Raw genomic sequence first — 22444 nt, forward strand, 5'->3', positions numbered from 1 at the left:
ACACACTTCCTGTAAGGTCCTGAACTTCCTGTCATGGTCCAGTGTAAGTGGTCACATCTGCTCCAACAGACAACCAAACCAGAAAAGGCAAAGGTTTCAATGTTTGAATATTTTCTCACACTTTCATTTTAGGACTATATCATATTCTTACTTCTAAATGCATATGTACGACAGGAATTCATTCAATTGTCTTCAATAACCACTTTATCCTGGTCATGATATTGTGAATCCAGAGCCTATCCCAGGAACACTGGGCATGAGATGGGGACACAACCTTGTTGGTACACCAGTCCATTCCAGGGTGTGAATGCCATGCACACACATTCCCTTGTGGAGAGGTCAGAGAGGTCAGAGCTCGCAGACAGAGGCTATGAATGTCAGTCTACCGAAGTGCATTATTCTAGAAGGTCCCCATTTTAATCCTGAGCTTGGGGCACTATGTCCATGTGGGTCTCCTTGGGGTAGTCCAATTTCATAATCTATAATCTGGTCAAGATAAGCTAAAATACCCACTGGGTGTAAATGAGCATGTGAATCTATGTGGGCATGGTGCCCTGGGATGGATTGGTGTCCCATCTTGCTGTATTCTAGCCTCATTCCAAGCCTGGAACCCATAACAACCTTGACCAGGATAAAGATGAATGAATGAATGAATATTTTAGGTATCAGTGACTAATGATCTGAGCAAGAAAGCATCTACTTGACAAATGGCAAAGTAATTCCAGGCCTGGAGCAGGACCAAAGAATGTCCCAGATATTACCTACGATGAACCTGCCTTAGCATATATCATCGAACATTATAAGCAAGTTGTACTCCTTGTGCATCCTCATGGCATAAAATCTGCTTCTTTTTAAAACTGTTTTGGACGATTATTTTTCCTTAAAAAAGTCAAAGTTAACTCAGTCATGGATCAGCTGGAGATTAATTTCAAACGAATAAAAACATACCGGTTGCTTGAATTGCATTTTAATAACCTTATGCAAATTAACAATAGTGAAGCAAAAATGATAAAAACACAAAATTTGCTTAACAGTAAATATAATTCAATCAATATTACTTTTATTCAGAGTCAGTGGTCACAAATAGGCCACAATGGTATATTCATGCTTGTATGTTCATCCTTCTTTCTCCTGTGAAGATGATATGAGTGGCAGTACAATTTATTTTTATCTGAATAAAATGAGTAAATGATGCTTAGGAAATTAGAAAGTTGTATCTTGTTTTATTACTTCATTCTGATGATCTTCATTCTCCCTTCTGTATTAAACGTAGATAATCTATCTTCTCAATGTAGAGCTTGCCTTAAAGTAAAGAATAAAGACTTAAAAATGTTTCCAGTGCCCTAAAACGCTCAGGGAGCGGTAAGATTAAAAGTTTGATTGTTTGGAATCGGAGGACTTTGGGCTGTAGGGACAAGCTGTATTGTGTGCATATAAAAACACTTGAAAGAAATGAGTAACACTCTCATGTTCTAACCTACATGCTGTGTATATGTGGACTGACAACCACAGCACACACACATTCACACAGTCGCTTGTATTCGCATCCATGATGTGGCACTGTTAGCTCTGTGGCTCCATGGTTCTGAAAAGGTTCCTCTTTCTATATGTGCATTGCAAAAGTCACATCGGTATGACTCACAGAAACAGTGTTTTGTGTTCATCTGTAGCATGGAGCACATTAACCCTATGTTTTACGCCCTCTATAACAAGGGACTAATGAGGACAAATGTAGGCTACTGATTCAGGGTTAGAATGAACACTTTCTGTAGTGTAGTCAGTTACTACACTGCTACACTGAGTATATATATATATATATATATATATATATATATATATATATATATATATATATATATATATATATCTATATATATTCTGCCCACTTAAATGCATGCAGTCAAAAATCATTTGGAAAAAAAAATTGGATGTCAGTAACTTTGAGTGTGGCATGTTTGCTAATGCCAGGGGAAAAAGTATGAGTATTTCAGAAACTGTGAGTAACAGTGAGTAATAGTTCTTCAGGAGGTAACAGGAGAGGTCAGAGGAATATGCTTTAAGCTGAACAGGAGGGCTATGGTAACTCAAATTATCACTCTTTACAAACATTGTGAGCAGAAAAACATATCAAAATGCACAATATGTCAACCCTTTGAGGCTACAGGGGAAAGTTGTGGAACATGTCAGCCAAGAACAGGAATCTGGGCAGAGGATCACCTAAACTGGACAGCTGAGTACTGCAAAAACATAACCTGGGGAAAAAATACCCATGCATCTATTAAAACTATGTAAAATGTTTTAATCCAGCACCCCAAAGTTTCAGCATTCCCCTGTGTTAGAAGCCTAAAAGGTTGGGTGAGTTTTTACTATCATAGCATGTTTTAAACAGATAAGACAAGACAACACTTCAGGGAGCAAAGAACAACCCTAATTATCCAAAGAACCCTTTAGAATCTAGGCCCAGGATAGAATTAGTGTGAAAACAGTACTAATAAACTAGTTTAGCTTTTGCAGGAAATAACAAGTTATAGGAAGCAAAATGGAATTGTAAAAAGAGTTCTTATTCCAAAGCTCTGTATTGTCTTATTCATGACACTGGTCATGAGATCGATATCTGTGGGTCATCATGTTTACCAACTAGCGCTAAAGTTACTTTGTCTTTCAAGATTTTCTTAATCTTGGATAATAATAATTCTTAATCTAGCATCCCATATAGTGGAAATGTTCTGAATCACTGGATCATGTTTCTCAAACAAGTGAGCCATCTTGTGGTTAAGTCATAACAAAAGATACAAGCCTGAAAATACACAAGCCATTTCACCATGAAAACTTCCTCTCAGTTATTCAATTAGAATTCTTTGTTTGTTTAGACTTGACAGTACTTCATTTTGCGGAGGTTGTCATGAAACGTGCTGAAATTTCTTATTTCTGGCATTTACATGTAGGAAATGGAGTTCAAATACAATATTGACATTTACATTTATGCCATTTGCCAGACTCCCTTATCTAGAGTGACTTACATTTTATCTCATTTTATACAACTCAGAAATTGAGGGCCTTGCTCAGGGGCCCAGCAGTGGGCTACCTGGGATACTAAGCTACCACACCCCCATAAAAACATTAAAACCTAATGGCATAAGCCTAACTCTGGGAGTAAAGTGCTGCTCCTGGTGGTACATGTAGGGAGCTGGGACAAGGTGTTGCAGGTCACCAGCATCAAGCTGGTGAAAAATCCCAGCAGGGGCAAGATAGCTGTAGTGGGAAACAAACAGGGTTTGGGTTTAGGCTTTAAAAACTCCTAATTTAAATTTATGACCTAGACTACACCTAAACTTAAAGAAAAAATGTCTGCCACTCGTGGAATGCTAAAGATAAATTCCTAGTGAAAGAAGTTTTAATTTTAATACAATTCCAGAGAAAAAGACAGAACATTGATAGGTATTGTGATATTAGCTGCTGTCAGTTAACAAACAATCGTGTTTGAAAGCAACAGAAGAGCTAGCACAGATCCGGAGGTTTCCTGTGTGGACTGTATAATGGTGGGAATCAATTAGTCAGATAATCTGGCTCGACTCACCTATAAGAACCGATTCTTCCGGCTCCCAAACATCGTACTGATTTTGTCTCTTAACTGGATATTATGCTCATTGAATTATGCTCTGTTTTTTATCACAATCAATACATAATTACAACAAAGCACATATATGTGAGTTGGTTTTAACGTTGAGTTCAAAAAAGTGGAACAAAGAAAAGACACATCACTGACAGAAGCCATATACAGAACTAAACTACAGGGAAACGAGGAAAACAGAAAAACAACTTGATTATCCCAACCTGAAGTCCCTGTTTATCCCACACCTGAGCCAATTTAACGCTTGTGTTAATGAGAAAGAAAAGTGATATGATAGGGTGCTGAAGGAAAAATACCTTAACTCTTTTACTCAGTTGATTCCTGTGTGAAAATAGTGTTTTCACAATAATATGCAGTGAACTTTTATGAAAATACTACTAATAAGCTTCTGGTCTAGGTACTTGTACTACGATATCATATTTTATGTTCAGTTGTTTTGATAAAGCGCCCCCTCTTGGAGAGGATCGAAATTGTTCCTAATAATCAAGACATATTTTAAGTTAAGGGTTTTTTGTGTTTGTTTGTTTGTTTGTTTGTTTGTTTGTTCATTTTGGTTTGTTTTAACCGCATTATTCATAACATTAATGTGTATCATCTATAATGACATTTAACAGTGCAGATTACATTTATGTCACATTTACTGGATTACATTAATTCATTACATGGTTGCATTTACGGTGATACATATGGTATCATATTTACAGATTAGTAACCTGTAAAATCAGTAGTTTACTATAATAGTATTGCATATCACACCTCGAGTACATACACAATCATAATCTCTTCAAAAACAATATTGTAGGCTAAAAGTTTCAGTTTAGCTAACCTGTGAATGCACAAAATCATTAAACTGGAATCTCTGCCGAATTACAGTGCATTATATTCATTATCTAAATCTTTCTAACCAATTAAAAGCAAGCAAAGAACATAGCTTTATATAAGTAAAATTGGTGAAATGTATTAACCTGAAGTCGATGGACTTTGAAATAAAGGAACATTTCATTATGAGGGTAAATGTGTTCATCCATATTTCCATTTTCTTTTTTGGATTTCAAAAAACACTGAAAAATATTGTCTAATAGAAGAATACTAAAACCATATTACCCTGTTAGATCAGAAATTATTAAAGCACTCTTTTAAAGTAATCTAAAAAAGTAACCTATTAGATCTCTAAATCAGCAACATCTATAATTAGTAGCAGATTATTCTTACTAAATAATAGTTCTGTAAACACAAGAAGACAGTTGAGGAAGTTGTCCTGGCTTCTAGGAACCTAAAAATCAAAATATGCTGGTTCATGTTCTCAGGCCCAGGTAAGGGAACTTCTTTTTGAGAGAGCTTTTGTTTTTTTCTTTTGTTATGTTATTTAGATGGCACAAACGGTAGCTTTGCCACCACATGGTTCCTGGTTCCCTAGTTCAGTTCACTGCATGTGTGGGTTTCCTCTTGGTTCTCTGGTTTCTGAAAAGCATGCTGATTGGTAGATATAGGCTATATTCTTATATATATTATATATACTTATATATACTATATTCTTCTATATATTATATAGAGGAAATCACCTCTAAGTTTGAATGAGGGCATGAATGTGAATGCACAGGATGCCCTGTAATGAAGTACACTGTAGACTGTATTCCTGTCTCATGTCAAGTGTTAATGGGATAAGACTTCAGATCCACCTTAGATATATGATCTTGACCAGGATAAATATTAGGGCTGGTGGTAGCTCAAGTGGTTAAGGCTCTGGGTCATTAACTGGAAGGTCCAGGGTTGATGCTGCCACTGTTAGGCCCTTGAGCAATGCCCTCAACCCACCCTGCTCCAGGGGCAATGCATCATGGCTGACCCTGTGCTCTGACCCCAACCCCCCGAGGATGGGATATGTGAAGAAAGAATTTCCCTGTGCAGTAATGTTTTTTCATGTCATTTCTTTGTCTGTACCACTTATCCGATCTATCCTCAGGGACAGGCCTGTGCCTATCTCAGTCGTCTTCGGGCATCGAGGCAGGATACACCCTGGACGGACTGCCAACCCATCACAGGGCACACACACACACACTCATTCACTCGCACACTGTGGGCAATTTACAGACTCCAATCAGCCTAGAAGCATGTCTTTGGACTGTGGGAGGAAACCGGAGCACCTGGAGGAAACCCACCAAGCATGGGGAGAACATGCAAACTCCACACACACAGTGAGCTTGAGCGTACAGTAATGTATATCTGACAAATAAAGACAACTTAAATCAGATGCTGTTTTTATTTATAAGTATTCATGAATAACCAGTGGGTCCTGACAGGTTTTATACCATTACGATATCTGAAGACTAAATGCAATGCTCCAGAAAAACAGTGGGCAGTAAGTTTCTTTATCTGTAGACTCAACCTAGTTATGATTCAACGCAGCTGGAGAAACAGATTGTGTAAACACATCATAATGATGAATCCAGATGTTTGGTGTCTCGTTGGCCTCTCAGCCTGTTCAAGGCCGCTTTATCCAATGGGTTTCCACTCTGGAGCCGGGAATATCTGGATTGTTCCATGCACCGCCTATTTTGTAGTCATAAAGGGAGTTTCCGGTTTAGTAGGACGTGACATCCGGTCTGTGAGACGTGGCTTGGGGTAGGATCATCAACAAGACAGTTAGAGCTGTATCCCGTCCTCACTGCTGGCTGGGACTCAACCGCACTGGATGGCAGGGACAAGCCGGAGCAAACATTTCAGCAGGGTAAGATGAAAACAAAAACTATGTCTCTTTATGATAATATGATAATTATGAGCGCATCTTTTCTAAGAGAGCAACATTTCTTTTAGACTTGCAAAGCCTGAGATTTTGAGTTTTGGTCCTGTAATAGTTTGTTTACGGAATAAGCTGGCTATATCTAAATAGACTAACCTTCTGAAAGTTTTAAACGCTGGCCTTAACAAAAAAAAAAAAAATGTAGAGTTTATAGACTGGCTAATGTTATGATTTTATGTCGCCGACGGAAAACTGTCTCATGTCTCGCGCAAAGCATTTCAAGCATCCGAAGCCCCCAAAGTCTGAAACAAAAACAATCTCCCTGCACTTTGGCACTAAACCATCTTCTCCAGCCTGTGGTTTGTCATTTGGTCTCTATGTAACGCTGCATGTAAAGTTAGCTATACATGCCTGCATTAAAATAAAATGTAACTGGTATTGACTTCATTTACAACTCTGCAGCGGATCGCTTTAGACTGCCTCTCAGACTGTTTTGTAGCAAAAGCCGTGAAAATAATTTGCTTTGATTTGTCTCCGACCTAATTTGGTTGGGTAGTAACGTTATGCATGTATAGCATTTTAAAGAAATGAGACGAAATCCGCTAACATCCATCCATGTGGAGGCCGGAGTTGGATCAACCTAAACTTCTCATAATTCTGAGATTGAGTGCGCATGCGCGACTCCTGCTGCTGTTTTGCGTGATGGCGTTTTTTCCACTTGCTTGTATTTTCTGCTAAGCTTCCTGATATGGGAGCGATAAAATACCACGATTTGGAAAACAGTAAATACGGTGGAATTGTGAGAGAGGCAAATGTTTCTGTACATCTTTTAGTTTCCGTTTTAATAAAAATTTTCAAGAGTTCAAGACCAGATTATAATCCTCTATGGAGCCAAGCCTCTGTAATCTTTGGTTGCTAAGACAAATGCAAGACATCAGAAATGCAATGGGGGCAGAAATTTTTCTTGTGTTTAAAAATGTGTGTCCTATAAAGCATTCAAGCCAATCTAACCCCTTTTTTTTTTCTCTCTGTCATATCAATTTTTGTGTGTGAAGATTCCTTTCTGCATTGCAGCACCCTGCATGCTGATCAGGACCACTCTGCAGAAGTCGGGTCTCATGAGTGCCGGACCCGGCAGGCCCGTTTGGGCTTTGGCTGCTCTTCTGGTTGGTGCTGCCTTGCTGGCCGTCACCTCTACGTCCTCTTCCAGTGGGAAGAAAGTGGCTCAGACAGCCCTGGCTCATGCGACGGCGGCCGCTGCCGGCCAAGGTACCTGGTGCGCCGAGGAGATGCTGGGCTTCCACAGCCTCACCAAGCTGCTGTCCAGAGAAGGCGTAGATGTTTGGTTCTGCTCCCTTGTCGGCTCTATTGCTGTGGGGCTCAGTGGAATCTTTCCCCTCCTGGTGATCCCTATTGAAGCAGGAGCAGCACTGAAAACAGAAGGTAAGGCACACCTGTAGTATTGTTCTCTGTTTTAGTGAGGAACAGTCACATCTCCAACTTGGGAGTAAAATGATCCTTGAACATTGTGTGTTTCACTCAAAGAAGGATTCAGGATTCAAGTTTATATTTGGCAGGTACCAGTTTTATACAGTATACAACTTGAAAGCCTGGCCTACTCCTCCTTTGACTGTGCATATAAATAAACAATACTTAAGAACCTTCATTTAAGAAAGTTTTTAAAAATAAAAGGAATAGGAAGAATAAGGTAAGTAATAGAATTATGCGCAATCTGTGTAACATGATGTGTCATTATGTTACATGTAACATGCATGTGTATTACATCAACAGTACAAATGATTGTGTGCAGAATGACAATGGAGTAAATGACACTATGGAATCCTAAGAGATCTGTAAGATGGACATTTCTGTATTTAGGACTAGCCTAACTATTCCAACCTTGACGAGAGGATGAGGCCACACACTAAAGCATGAAACCATCAGGGAACCTAGTATGAGAAACAGTTAATGTTTACAAGAACAGTTTTCCATTATTAGAGCTAAGGTCTAAATAGGTGTACGTGGATTTTCCACTGTGCAAAGTGTAAATAACGCATGTCTCTCAAATCCTGGTGCTTTTAAAAACTGGAAACTATTTTAAAATAAAAGAAGTGTCTTTCTATTATGCTAGAGTTCAGTCTATTACACTGCATTTCTATGGCCATTAATTTAAACACATTCCTTGCTTCTAAATAACTTAGTTCAGGTCTGAAAATATGACAAAGTTTGAACCGACAAGATACTGAGCTTCTAGTGTTTCTCATGATTCATGATTCCCTTATAACCTTTAACGTTATAATATTTAACTTTTGCATGCAGACGTCTCATTCGTAGTAGTATATGTAATTCAATGAATTCTGAAAAGTTGACTGTCTGAACACAGTTATCCTGTGATGTGGCCAGATGCAGCCATGGATGACAGTCTTCTTAACGAAGGCTGAGCTCAGTAGGAAAATATTTTCAGCGGAGCCCTTAAGCAATTCTTTCCACACCTGTCAAAACTTGTCCGAATATCCAATTGTGCTAGGCGTTCATAAGAAAATGCTCAAGGAGTCATAAAGCAATCACCCTAGCAGTGCCCTGAATGCACTGTTGCTTTTTTTTAAGATGTAGTTGCTTTTGATTAAAGGTGTATAAATATACTTTTCCAGTCTGTTCCCAGAGTAGAAATGGTATGATTCATGTGGAACGTCTGACTTTGACCTGTTCATGCAGAACACAGTGGGCAGGAGTTTGGTTAAATCCCTATTAATTATGGTACATTGGGTGTGCCCTGTGCTGCAGGCAATGAAAGATAGCACATGATTTAAGTGACAGATTTAGCTTTCTAATCCTGTTGCACAAAGAAAAAAAACCTGTAGCAAAAGGCAATGGGATATTTACTGACCAAAAGAATGCTTTTAGGATGAGTTTGCATGGCCCTGACAAAAGCAGTTAATTTAACATAGCTCTCTGTCATAGCTCTTAGTTCTTGAGATAACATAAAAAAAAAAAGTATATGCGACTGTTCACTTTATTAGGAACACGTGCACATTGATGCAGTTATCAAATCAGCCAATCATGAGGTCACAACACAATGCATAAAATCACACGGGTCAAGAGCTTCAGTTAGGGTTCACATCCAACCTCAAAATGGAGAAAACCTGTGATATTAACTGTAGCATGGTTACTGGTGCTAGATGGGCTGGTTCAGCATTTCAGAAACTGTTCATCCTCTGGGAGTTTCCAGATGTAGTAGTCTCTGGAGTTTACACAGAATGGTGTTAAAAAGAAAAAAAATTGCTGTCTGTGGAAGGTTTGTAGTCTGAAACACCTTGTTGCTGAGAGAGATCAGACTGGTCTGAACTGACAGGAAGACTGGGGTAATTCACATAAGCACTTTTTACACCCATGGTTGCACCCATAACAGCAAAAAATACTCAGTTGAAGACTTTTTTTTAACTGTTCAGTTTGAGTGAACTTGTTCCCATGATAGCCTCAGAGATCTGATCTTGGTTGACGAGAGCGGAACCCAATGTGGTCTTCTTATAGCCCATCCTGCTCAAGTTTCAATGTTTTGTGCATGCGGAGATGCTCCATGTCATGCCCAACCCTCTACTCAGAAGCTAACTAGCTTCCTAACCAGCCGAGATATGCGAAGGAAAGAATTTCAGAAACTGTAATGTATATGTGATGAATAAAGCCCCCTCTCTCAAATTCCTGGGAGATTTCTGAAATTCATGGTTAAAGCCACGGAGATCACTATTCTGATGTTTGATGTGAACATTCACTGAAGCTCTTTTATACAGAATTTGCTTATTAGATAACTGTATGAATGTAAAAAAAAAAAAAGTGGTACAGTGAGTGTACATTTCTTTGCCGAAGTACGATCAGTGGTACCGAATTTGTAAGATCAGTAATACGGAATTAGGTATTCCCTTTTCCTCTGCACTGACATACCCTTCCTATTGCATCACATCTTTACTGACCTTTTAAAAAGAGCAGCAGAAATGTACATCGAAAGTTTCATCGTCAAGAAAGTCTTAGGACACGATGCAATCGCTTACTGACGCAGATGAGGGAAGACTTTTTAGAAAGGATGTTTGATGTTCAGCTGATGTTATAGAGATGGGCGAAGGTTTGATCCCCCTCCATGGTTTTAGAATCGGACTTTTCTGGATGTGTTAATATGAACTGATGATGTTTATGCATCATATACATCAATTTGCCAAGGCGTCTTGGATTCAACATTAAACTGCGAATTAAAATGAAGCCATAAGCAGCTGAACGGGATTAACGTCCTGTTGTGTTGGGCGGTAGTTACAGTGATGCTGTCAGGATCAAATTGTTAAGTTTATAATGACATTTTTGTGGTTGTCTTGCTTGTTTTTGTTTTCATTTGTTATGACCGTCTTGAACAGCTTCAGCTTCTTAATGTTGTTGGGCAAGAATGTATGAAGGTGTTAAGCCAAAGATTCATGCTAACAGTGAGTCATATTCTTTCTGCAGCTGGTTGCCAGAACCTAAAGAAGCTGCTGAGTTTTGCAATTGGAGGTCTCCTTGGTGATGTCTTTCTCCACCTCCTCCCTGAAGCCTGGGCGCACACATCCAGCAACAGTAAATAAACACTCTCCTTTTTTTTTTTTTTCTATTATTTATGACTATGGTCACTTCAGTTCAGGCTCTTGCTTTGTGTTCTTTGCATTCATCTGATGTCCTGCTTCTTCTCCACCCAGACCTGGTTTTGAAATTGATGTATTCATGCACCTGTTCTTTCATCTTTCATTCACCTGGATGTCTTTTTGTTCTGTATTATTATAAAAGCTTCATTCATGAAGGGGCTATTATTAAAACCATGTAAGAACGATACTCTGGTTTGTCTGGTGTGCTATCTACTAGGCTTTCTAGACACTTTTTTTTTTTAAAAATAGACTAATAAATAGATGTACTTCATTGATTCCCATGGGGGAAATTGGGCATTACATCAGCATAGGACACAAGTACTAGATAATGTGATCCAGCATATATTAATAATTGACATGGTGCAAAGACTCATCAGTAATTAGGTGCAAAATTTACAGTGTCATGTAATAAGGTGGAAAAAAATTCACGGCGGAGAAGGAGAGCTTCAGAACAGTGAAAACAGAATGGGTACAGCGATCTGTTTTATGCTGATTATTTAAAAATTGTAGATTTTGTTCTTTTGGCATTTAGTTTTTGTTTCCTTGAGCTTGCGTAGTATGTTGTGGCATTATTGTAAGATCATTTATCATGATATTGAATCAAAATCATGTAGCTCATATCTGACCATCTCACCTCACCTTCATTTTGCCGTTGGTTAGATCAGAGGGAGAAACACTACCGTACCCAAGGCTTGTGGGTGGTTATGGGATTGTTGTCCTTCCTGTTGCTGGAGAAGATGTTTCCAGACGAGGAAGGTGCTTCAGACAGCAGCACCGTGAACCATGCAAACAAGGTACGTCTTTCATGTGCAATAAAACTAAGCAGTTAAAATGTATTGTTCCACAGTGCTGTTGAATTCTCAATGTTGATTAGTCAGATGTTCGACATCTATCGCGGACTTGTATACGGTGAGGCTAATAAAAAAAACCTGTGTGGTGACAAATAAAACTAATTTAATTGATGATATATTGAGGCTTTCGGTAAAGAGAAATTTATTTAACATTTTATTGACGGTGTCTCCAGCATTGACGCTTCGGAGGTTTTCTGGCATGAGAGAGCAGATTTCTGGTTTCTCAGTGATTTGACTGCTTTATTTTTGGTCGCGTTAATATCAAGAGAGAAAGAGAAGCTGACCGTTATAGCTGCTATAGCACCTAAGCGATAACAGAAACTAACTTCACATACAGACAATAACATTAAATGTAACTTAACTAAAATAATGTATGTGACATTCTTTAATAAAAGTTTAAATAACATCCTTGGAAAATAACTGTGCTGGAAGAAGACTAAAATTACCTTAAAATGCTGTTATTAAAAAATAAACAACTCGGCTTCATGTTATATTCCTATAACAGCATGTTCTGTCGTGCTTTTTCAAAACACCAACCAAATGACCTGGAAATTGTTGGTGTGTAATTTCAGGTATGTTTGCATCAGCAACCTCATGAATTGATGATTTTTGGACTGCAGTTAATTTGTTCCTCAGTACACTTCTGCTTTGATTTTGTTGTTCCCTGATTTTATTTTATTTTTGTAATTTTTTTGGTCATGTTTTTAATCTACTTTCATTTTTGCACCATCATGATCGAGTTTGCATTCTGCAGCATATTTCTGAGCCTCATGGTGGCACCAGATCAGTAAAGACCAATGCTCATGATCTGCTTAAAAAACATTCCACTATGTGTTTACAGGACTGCCTTAGTCGCAGCATATGCTAAAACAATGTGTGGTATATTCACTTCACTGGGTCTTGCGTTGAATAGGAATTCCATGTGTTTTTGTTTTTTAAGTTTCAGAAAAATTCACCCATTGAGAAAATGATTAGTTCAAAACTTTGCATCTGCCTTTCTGAAGTTGATGTATTATTATAATATATATATTTTTTTTCATAGTAATGCTCCTCCTTTGCTCTTAGATAACTCACTCCACTCTCTCTTGATATTCTCTGAGGAGCCCGTTGGATTCTTTTAGCTGTAATATTAGCCTCTTTTTCTTGCCATGTCATGTCTAACTTTACCAGATGTAATACAAAGCCTTCTTCACATCCGCTCCAGAAACCTTGTGGCTCAAGCCAAGACATAAATTTAAAACTGTCTTGTTAATTATTTCCCCTTTTTTTCTGCATGAAACACAGATGTATTTACCCCTAAAACTCCTAGATAGAAATGTTTTTAATCTAGAAATCATTGGAGGCCTGCATTGAAACCATTACAAGACCTAAAAATTGGAGGAAGAATGTAATGCACTTCCAATTACCATTTCAAAATGGTCATTTCTCAAACTGTCTTTTTCTATTTAGGTTTTTAAAGCTGTAAGGCTTCAGTGGTGAGGCCCCCCGAATGTCTTCTGCATCAGTGAAATCCAGCACTCTCATTCTCTTTATCTTCAGACATGTCCGAACAGACAGTTGTTGTTTTTGGTTTGCATTGTTTCCATAAACCCTGAGCTTTTCTACTTATCCACTGGCTGGTTCAGTCCAGTACAGTTTGATGTATTTCAATTAAAAAATGGTCCATCTTTGGAACAGCTTGGGAATGAATGACTTCATCGCCATCCACATGTGCTGCAGCCTACGTGTAAATAAGTCTAAAAAAGGCTACTGTTTGCATTAGCTGTGCTAACTGGCTCTGGTTCTGAGTTATAATAACAAGACATAAGCCTTACTTGGGAAACTGAAGTAGTGCAGATGTTATTCTGTAAACACAGTTACATTAGAAGCTAATACTTGTTTTTCCCTTTTCTTTTTTTATTTTTATTTTTTGCTTTTTGCAAAACTATTGTTTATAAAATGTCTTGGACGTATAAAGACATGTATTTCAAAGCATCAGAGCCTTAAATACTCCGAACGATGACCTCGAATCAAATTCTTCAACACTTGAGTTTAATCATATCAACATTTATTCAGAGAACATGAATATGCATTTCCTATTTAACACCATTGCTTAAGTGTCATAAATATACTAGATCCCTTTTTTTTCCCCCTTATTTCTTTCCACAGAATTTTTCCCATTTCTCTAATCACTCTGATGTCTACTGATTTGAAACCTGAGCAAGAAGGCAGGTTGAGTTGGATAATCAAAGCAGCAAGTTATTTGTCTAAAGCTCTTGAACCCTGTGCTATATGTCCAGGTCTGAAATGCGGGACTATTTACCATTCCCGAATCTAGACGTCCACTGGTGTTTAAGGTCCCTTTTTTTGTTGTTTACTTTCAGGGCATTGCATCAGGCCCAGGTCAGTACCTACCCTGTTTTGTAGCTCCTGCAGAGATGTGAAGAAAATAGATGCTGAAAGACTTGAGTCTTTTTTTTTTTTTTTTGCTCCACAGACACAGGTTTAGCCTGGATTATTTATTTCCTTGCCAAACATTCAAGATCAAAGTATTACGCTGCCATGCTCTCTAATATTTGTTCCTTCGGCTTTGGTCTAGCTCAGGCATCTTCTCTTCCTCGTTCCTTCTCTCAATATTTAATATACCTTATTTTTCCTTGGCAGCCTTTTCATGTTGGATTTGCATTGGTTGTCAAGTCAGAACGAGGATTCGAGGCTTTATAACATGCAGGAATAAAAGTGCAAGGAATTTCTTCTAGCCCTGATGGTTCTTCTGGCATACAGACATCCCAATCAAGAATTGATTTGATCTCTGTGCTACCTTTGGTCTTAGATTGCTGTTTGAGTACTGAAGGTCATTTGGTACTGTGTGCCCAAGCAAGACCAGTGAGGTAGATTGACAACCAAGGCTGTGAAGCTGTTTATAAATAGAGTCCAACAGGAAGCAGCTGCTGCCAGTTCTGTACCAGCAGACGCAAAATCTGTCTGAAGTCAGTAGAGCAGCTCGGCAACCACAGGCAAAAGAGAGCAAAACCCCACCAGAGAGGAAACATCTAATTTTGCAGTTCCACCGAGTCGAAAAATCCACTGGCCTCTGAAATTCTCAGACCGGTCACGTCAGTGTTTACAGGCAAATCTGAGTTGCTTGGTTCCAGACTGAAGACATTCAGGCTCATTTAAAAGATCTCTGTCGTTTTATAGAGAAAAAAAATTACAAGTCAGGCCATAGTACTGTTTTAAAAGGAAAGGGAAGTTTCTTTTTGTGTGTACTTAAAAATAAATTAGCACATACGACTTAACTGACCTGAGGGTGTGTTTTTTTTTTTGTCTTGTAGTTTTGTGTGGCAACTTGTGCCTCTGGGCACAGATTTCCTACGTTTCAGTTGTGTATCTCGCATTCAGATGGAAGCAGTGTCATTTTAATGTGGAAATCTTTTGGTTCTCACGGTTTAAAATTTCAACAGTTCTGTCATGGTGGTTTCACACTTCTCCTTTCCTGTTGTGAGAAAGTTTGTAAAATCTTTGGGATGATCTGGATTTGTGCCATGCCTGCTAATGTGCTCTTTATCTAACATCTTCAAGACTCTACAGTTCCATTCTTGGAGGACAAGAGTCACTTACTGTTTGGCAGTGTAGCTGCTGAAGTGTATTAAAGCAAAGAAGGTTTTTTGTTTGTTCTTTAAATTGAGTTCTCTCTCCTTTTTTTTTTTTTGGGATGTTTCTTGTGATTTGCATTGCATTTTTAGTCATTAATAGCAAAAAGTAATTCATGCTAAATTGAAGTGTCTGTCTTCTCCTCTTTTTTTTTTAGCCCTCTGCCGCAGATCACCAGTGTGACTATTTCACATCTTCAGAAAAAAATGGCATCTGCTCCAATAACAATTCCAACTCCAAGCCAACGACTGACATCAGCTCACAGCCTCGACAAGAGAAGATTAAGGTTAGTTGGAACTTACTCTTGGGGAAATTGTGGATGGGATTTAAGGGCTTTCACATGAATTTTCTTGGAAGACGTATTCCTTTTGTTGGAGGCTAATACGCACAAACTTGTCCTAAACGACACATCTCTTTCAAACACACATGATTTTTTTGTAACTGAATCTTAAAGGGCTCTCTTTGTTGTAAATCCATAAGAATTTTTTTTTGCTTGTGTAATGGCATTGCCAATTAATTTGTTTTTTTTTTTGTTTTTTTTTCCTTAAATTAATGGTTTAACCAGACGAGCGGCTATCTGAACCTTCTGGCCAACTGCATCGACAACTTCACCCACGGCCTGGCAGTAGCAGGGAGCTTCCTAGTCAGCAGGAAGGTAGGAGAGCTGAGAGATTAGTGTCACGCTGACGGTCGTTTGGACTCATTAACACCTACTGTGAGCTGCTTGAACACATCAGGTCCACTGTAATTAATAAGCCACATTCCATTTTTTCCTCATGGTTCCACCATTTGAAAACCATTTGAATGTTAAGATTGGCATGCATGTTCCAGATCTTGATATGGTAGATAATATGGACTGCTGTAATTCAGATGAATTGAGAATGAAAATGCAGTCATACTGGGTTGTCTATGACCCACTGCATACTGAAAGAGCAGTTCCCTTGTAACCCAGTTTAACTTGGCCACTACCACATGTCTTTTGCTTGTCCTGGCTCACTATTAGTTTGGAAGTGCAAAGGCCAGATCCCACTTCTTCCAAAGAACATGGTCCCTTACTGTTCCACCTGCATTCTTTTGAACACTCTACACATCTTATGCCTTAACCTGCCAAGAGCTACATTCTCCCCTGCACACACATAGATGTCTGACAGCTGTATTGTTTTTTTTTTTTTTTTTTTTTTTTTTTTTTTTACATTTGTTAGTCCTTCACATTGTTTACATGAAGATTAGCGAATAGGAGATTACTGTAAAAGGATGCTGGGCTCTTCGTGTCGGTTGTGTAGTATTAATAGGATAGCTGCATGTAGGAAAGGTCCAGGTGGAGAACCATAAGGCTCACAGCTTGTCTGCTCTATGAGTTTGAGATCGTGGCATCCAGTTTATTTCCTCTTAGAGACTCGCGCATGCTCTTATTTTGTTTACTGGATAGGCAAGAGGGCTATTAATGTAATTTTGTGCGTCTGTATTTAAATTTTTTGCTAAATGCAATATGGTTTTCAGTTGATGATGCAGTCGTCTCCAGAGTTATTAATTATAAATTATTAAAAACCCTAGAATGAATCATTAAGCCCTCACCTGCAAACCTTTTGTTAATTGCTTTATTATTATGATGATGATGATTATTATTGTTATTATTATTATTATTATTGTTAATGTTAATTGCACCAAGGGGCTTTATTTATTAATTGTTTTACTTCTTTTGTTTAATTATTATTGCTTTATTTGTATATACAGGGGTTGGACAATGAAACTGAAACGCCTGGTTTTAGACCACAATAATTCATTAGTATGGTGTAGGGCCTCCTTTTGAGGCCAATACAGCATCAGTTCGTCTTGGGAATGATAGATACAAGTCCTGCACAGTGGCCAGAAGGATTTTGAGCCATTCTTCTTGCAGAATAGTGGCCAGGTCACTACGTGATGCTGGTGGAGGAAACTCACTCCTCCAAAACACCCCAAAGTGGCTCAATAATATTTAGATCCGGTGACTGTGCAGGCCATGGGAGATGTTCAACTTCACTTTCATTTTCATCAAACCACTCTGTTACCAGTCTTGCTGTGTGTATTGGTGCATTATCATCCTGATACACGGCACCACCTTCAGGATACAATGTTTGAACCATTGGGTGCACATGGTCCTCCAGAATGGTTCGGTAGTCCTTGGCAGTGACGTGCCCATCTAGCACAAGTATTGGGCCTAGGGAATGCCATGATATTGCAGCCCAAACCATCACTGATCCACCCCCATGCTTCACCCTGGGTATGCAACAGTCTGGGTGGTACGCTTCTTTGGGGCTTCTCCACACCGTAACTCTCCCGGATGTGGGAAAGACAGTGAAGGTGGATTCATCAGAGAACAATACATGTTTCACATTGTCCACAGCCCAAGATTTTCACTGCTGGCACCATTGAAACCAACGTTTGGCATTGGCACGAGTGACCAAAGGTTTGGCTATAGCAGCCCGGCCATGTACATTGACCCTGTGGAGCTCCCGACAGACAGTTTTGGTGGAAACAGGAGAGTTGAGGTGCACATTTAATTCTGCAGTGAGTTGGGCAGCTGTGGTTTTATGTTTTTTGGATACAATCCGGGTTAGCACCCAGACATCCCTTTCAGACAGCTTCCTCTTGCGTCTACAGTTACTCCTGTTGGATGTGGTTCGTCCTTCTTGGTGGTATGCTGACATTACCCTGGATACCGTGGCTCTTGATACATCACAAAGACTTGCTGTCTTAGTCACAGATGCGCCAGCGAGACGTGCAATAATTTGTCCTCTTTTGAACTCTGTCACCCATAATGTTGTGTGCATTGCAATATTTTAAGCAAAACTGTGCTATTACTCTGCTAATTAAACCTTCACACTCTGCTCTTGCTGATGGAATGTGCAATCAATGAAGATTGGCCACCAGGCTGGTCAAATTTAGCCATGAAACCTCCAACACTAAATTGGCCAGTGTTTCAGTTTCATTGTCCAACCCTTGTATATTTTATTTTATATGCTGAAATGGCAGTGCTGGTCATTTTAAAACCGGGCTTTTGGGTGGAAATACTATGTAAGAAAGCTAAGAACACAATTTTCCTGAAAATAAAACAGCATCCCTGTATGTATAAACACTGCATTTGTTCATTTTTACTCATTTTCTTGAAATGCATTAATAATTCTAGAGAGAAGTATGTCATGTAACACCTATGGTTTTTAGTCTATAGACTAACCAATGACCGATTGGTCGATGCATATCTCTGTTCATGTGTTTTTATGTGTATCAAAGCTGATGAGGATTTTTTTTTCCTCTTCTCCGACAGGTTGGCTTTCTGACAACGTTTGCAATCCTATTGCATGAGATCCCTCATGAGGTGAGTCTCTCTCTCTCTCTCTTTTTTTTTTTTCTATCGTTCTATTAAGTGCACTTGAAATGCAGGGCCCAGTGCTCAGAGTTATAGCAGCACCACACCATCATTCTTTGTGGCAGTGTACTTCATTAAAATGAATCAATATTAATTGAATGATTTAAGCACTTGAGGGTCATTGTTTGAAAAATTTTCTCTCGGTGTTGTCTCGTGGGTATGCGAGGACTAGCTCTTACGGCTATGACTCTGCTGTATTGCCTCTTATAAACATTGTTATATAAAGGTAGTGTATGTTTTTGTGAAGCTCATTGTGTTTGTGTGTAAAGGTGGGAGATTTTGCTATTCTGCTGCGTGCTGGGTTTGATCGCTGGAGTGCAGCACGCATGCAGTTATCCACGGCATTGGGTGGAGTTCTGGGGGCATGTTTTGCTCTTTCTGCTCAATCACAGCAAGGCGCAGGTGAGACGCCACATGAGGCACATCACACACAAGGCATGATGTTGCAATTATGGTTTCCTCATAAGCTAAGATATTAAGAAAATAAGAGAAGCTGCAGTCACATTTTAAAAACAACTGACCAAAAAAAAAAAAAAAACCTGCTGGACAGCCATGGTTTTTCGATGTTTTTGTTTGTAGGGTTTTTTTTAAATAATAAATAAATGTCACTACCACCCATGGTTGAAGAGATTCTTTAACCAATTTAGTTCTGTTGGTCAACATTTAGACCAGCTATTAATTTACACCTCCATGAGCAGAATAACAGTTACTGATGATGACTGATCAAAAGAAGCCGATGTTTAATGCAAAAATCCTGCAAGCACCATATGGGCCATGCTCTCACATTAATGAATGTGGCCTTTCTTTGTCCAGTGAGCTTAATATCTGACTGATCACTCCCACCTGCAAGGAATTTAAAAAAAAATCACACCTTCTATGGCTTGACCCAGGTTGATCCAGAAGACTTAAGATCACATTCCATTACTTGTGGCTTCTGCTTTAGTTGTTCTCAACACTGTGACACTCTAATGGTCTTATTATTTCTTGATCTTCTCTCCTGAAGAAAATGCCACAGCCTGGATCCTGCCCTTCAGCTCTGGAGGCTTTCTCTACATTGCATTGGTCAGTGTGGTGCCTGATCTTCTGGAGGAGACCAACATCAGGTATTAGTCCACTTCACAATAAAGAGTTTAATTTTTAATGTTTGACTCCATATACAGCAGATAACATGCATAACACAACCGTTTTGCTCTGATCTCCTCAGAAACTCTTTACTACAGATCCTGTTGATCTTTTGTGGTGTCGGAGTCATGGCACTGCTTTCTGTTATAGCGGACTAACCAGAGGACCGCACTATTCCTGCTTAAAGACTTTCTGAATGAAAGACTGACATCTACCAGTTCGGATAACTGACGGACAATGCGATCCACTATTTAAGCTTTAAAAAAAAAAAAAAGGTTTGACTGAAACAAAGGGATGTTCAGACTGTCAGGTTTGTGGGTGATGTTATGTGTATATATATATATGTGTGTGTGTAATTATTTTGTCTCGGACCTATACACCGGCACTTTGAATCAGAAATGTAGCTGACAAACACCAGCGCAAATGATGGAAAAGGAGGGTACAAGAAAAGACCAAACCACAACGTTTGGCTTGTTACAGTGAGTACGCAATTGAAAGAAAAAGAAAAAAGATATACAGTGAAAATATTAATGGCCGTTGGGTCACTGTATATAGAGTTGAACATGACTGTGGGTGTTTAACAGCATGCCCATAAAACTATGCATTTTGATAATAGAAAACTAGAGTATATTATTTAGTTCCTAAATTTCCGAAGTGTTAGTTAGCTTGGTTGCTCTAGTACTTGGCAGACTGTCCTGATTTTCTGTTGTCTTATCAACCTGTGCTTGTATTTAATGAGCAGCCTTGGGTATTCATGGTAGGATGTATGGTGAAGCAACCCACACACTCTTAGACACCACAGGCGTAATGCATTCATGAACTCCCCACAGACATAGTCATAACGGGTACACTAACTTTTGCTTTCCAAGTGTTATTATACAGCTTTTAAGTTGTGCGTATTTAAGCATGCTGCTTTACTTTTTGTTACAGTGTTATATTTTTTTTTACTAACATTATATGTTCCACTCCACTACCTGGGTTTAATTCTGGATGAATGCAGACGCAACAATGCAAAGTGCCAATTAGTCGCTTGATATTTTAGAGCCTTAGTGTTAGCCATTACTAGTTTATTCCTTCTCTTATAGCCTTTTGGAATTTTAGAGGCCTTGACTGAAGCTCACAGAGATTACATAAAGTTTCTACAATGAGATTGATCACATATATCTCACAGGACGTGTGGCCTTTTTAAAGCTTGAAATAATCTTGTATAATTTTCCTAAGTATCACGAACAAAAAAAATAATTGCACACTGTAAAACGGAACGTTACTGAAAGTAATGCCAGCCATCGGGTCAAAGTATGGTTATAGAAATGTATATATTTTTTAAAAGGTATTTATTATATATGAAAAGTCATGTGTGAGAAGGAACAAAAGTTTTACTTCTGACATTTTTATCACTTCCAACACTGTTATTGAAATAAAAGATCTGAAATGTCTGTAGTTTTATTTGTTAATATACGTTTCCCCCAAATAATATCTACTATTTGTGTGTTTATTTTTCACATCTGGTTTACTGAATTTTATACTGTAGAGTGGAATCTCTACCTTTGATTCATTCGTTCCTTCATTCCTCTATATTGGCTGCTTTATGACCAGGTCAGGGTCACTGTGGATCCAGAGCCTGTCCCAGGCATATTGAGGTTTTTGGCAGGGAAAACGCACAACATGGGATGCCAGTCTATCACAGAGCACCATGCCCACATACACACATGCTCACTCTTAGGGGCAATTCACAATCAGAAAGTCATCTCCCAGTGTGTTTTTGGGAGGTTGAATGACACCAGAAAAATCCAGGAAAAACATTGTTGCATTGAGATTCTGGGAGCAGTGAGGCAGGAATGCTGGACACTGCATCAGCTCACCATTCGGTTTAAGAAGAAAACTGAAATACAAAATATGGTGTGTTTTTAATACATTTTTAACTTCTGTCCAGTTTAACCCCTGAGCAAGACTGTAGTAAAGTTTTTAGGTAATTAGACAAAGTTTTTCTTATTTATACAATTTTTAGTTGTTCCCAGGCCAGCAAATTGAAATATGTTTTATTCCATTATAAAGTTTCATCTGCTCTGATTTTGATAAGGCTAAAAAAGCTTATAAAGATTTAATTATTGCAGAAGTGTCTAATAACATATATGGCTAAAAGTTTTTAGACACCTGACCATCACTGATACCGATGTGTGCCTGCTGAACTGCCTATTCTAGATTTATTCCCCCTTTTGCTATTATATTAGCCTCCTCTCCTCTGGGAAGGATTTACACTAGATTTTGAAGCTTTGTGTTCATTGATCTACAAGATCTTTAGTGAGGTCAGATACTGATGTTAGGTTACGGAGGTCTGGGTTGCAGTCTGTGTTTCAGTTCATCCCAAACACTCTTCTTCTACACCAGTGTTTGCACTGC

At 38.7% G+C, this 22444-nt stretch overlaps 1 protein-coding gene across 2 annotated transcripts; it reads left to right on the forward strand.

Moving 5' to 3' along the window:
• Nucleotides 1–6201: 6201 nt before the first annotated feature.
• Nucleotides 6202–21484, forward strand: slc39a13 (solute carrier family 39 member 13). 2 transcript variants are annotated; one of them, XM_058382247.1, is made up of 10 exons: nucleotides 6202–6359; nucleotides 7427–7814; nucleotides 10860–10967; nucleotides 11693–11826; nucleotides 15674–15802; nucleotides 16082–16171; nucleotides 18821–18871; nucleotides 19192–19324; nucleotides 19926–20025; nucleotides 20127–21484. In XM_058382247.1, exons 1-10 carry the CDS (start codon nucleotides 6324–6326, stop codon nucleotides 20200–20202), a joined length of 1245 nt encoding a protein of 414 aa, XP_058238230.1. In that variant the 5' UTR covers nucleotides 6202–6323; the 3' UTR covers nucleotides 20203–21484. The 2 variants fall into 2 exon arrangements, with proteins under 2 accessions (XP_058238230.1, XP_058238231.1); XM_058382248.1 differs by having other exon boundaries at nucleotides 6204–6359; nucleotides 7446–7814.
• Nucleotides 21485–22444: the final 960 nt, after the last annotated feature.

This window comes from Hemibagrus wyckioides, linkage group LG27, assembly GCF_019097595.1.
Source record: "Hemibagrus wyckioides isolate EC202008001 linkage group LG27, SWU_Hwy_1.0, whole genome shotgun sequence".
NCBI lineage: Eukaryota > Metazoa > Chordata > Actinopteri > Siluriformes > Bagridae > Hemibagrus > Hemibagrus wyckioides.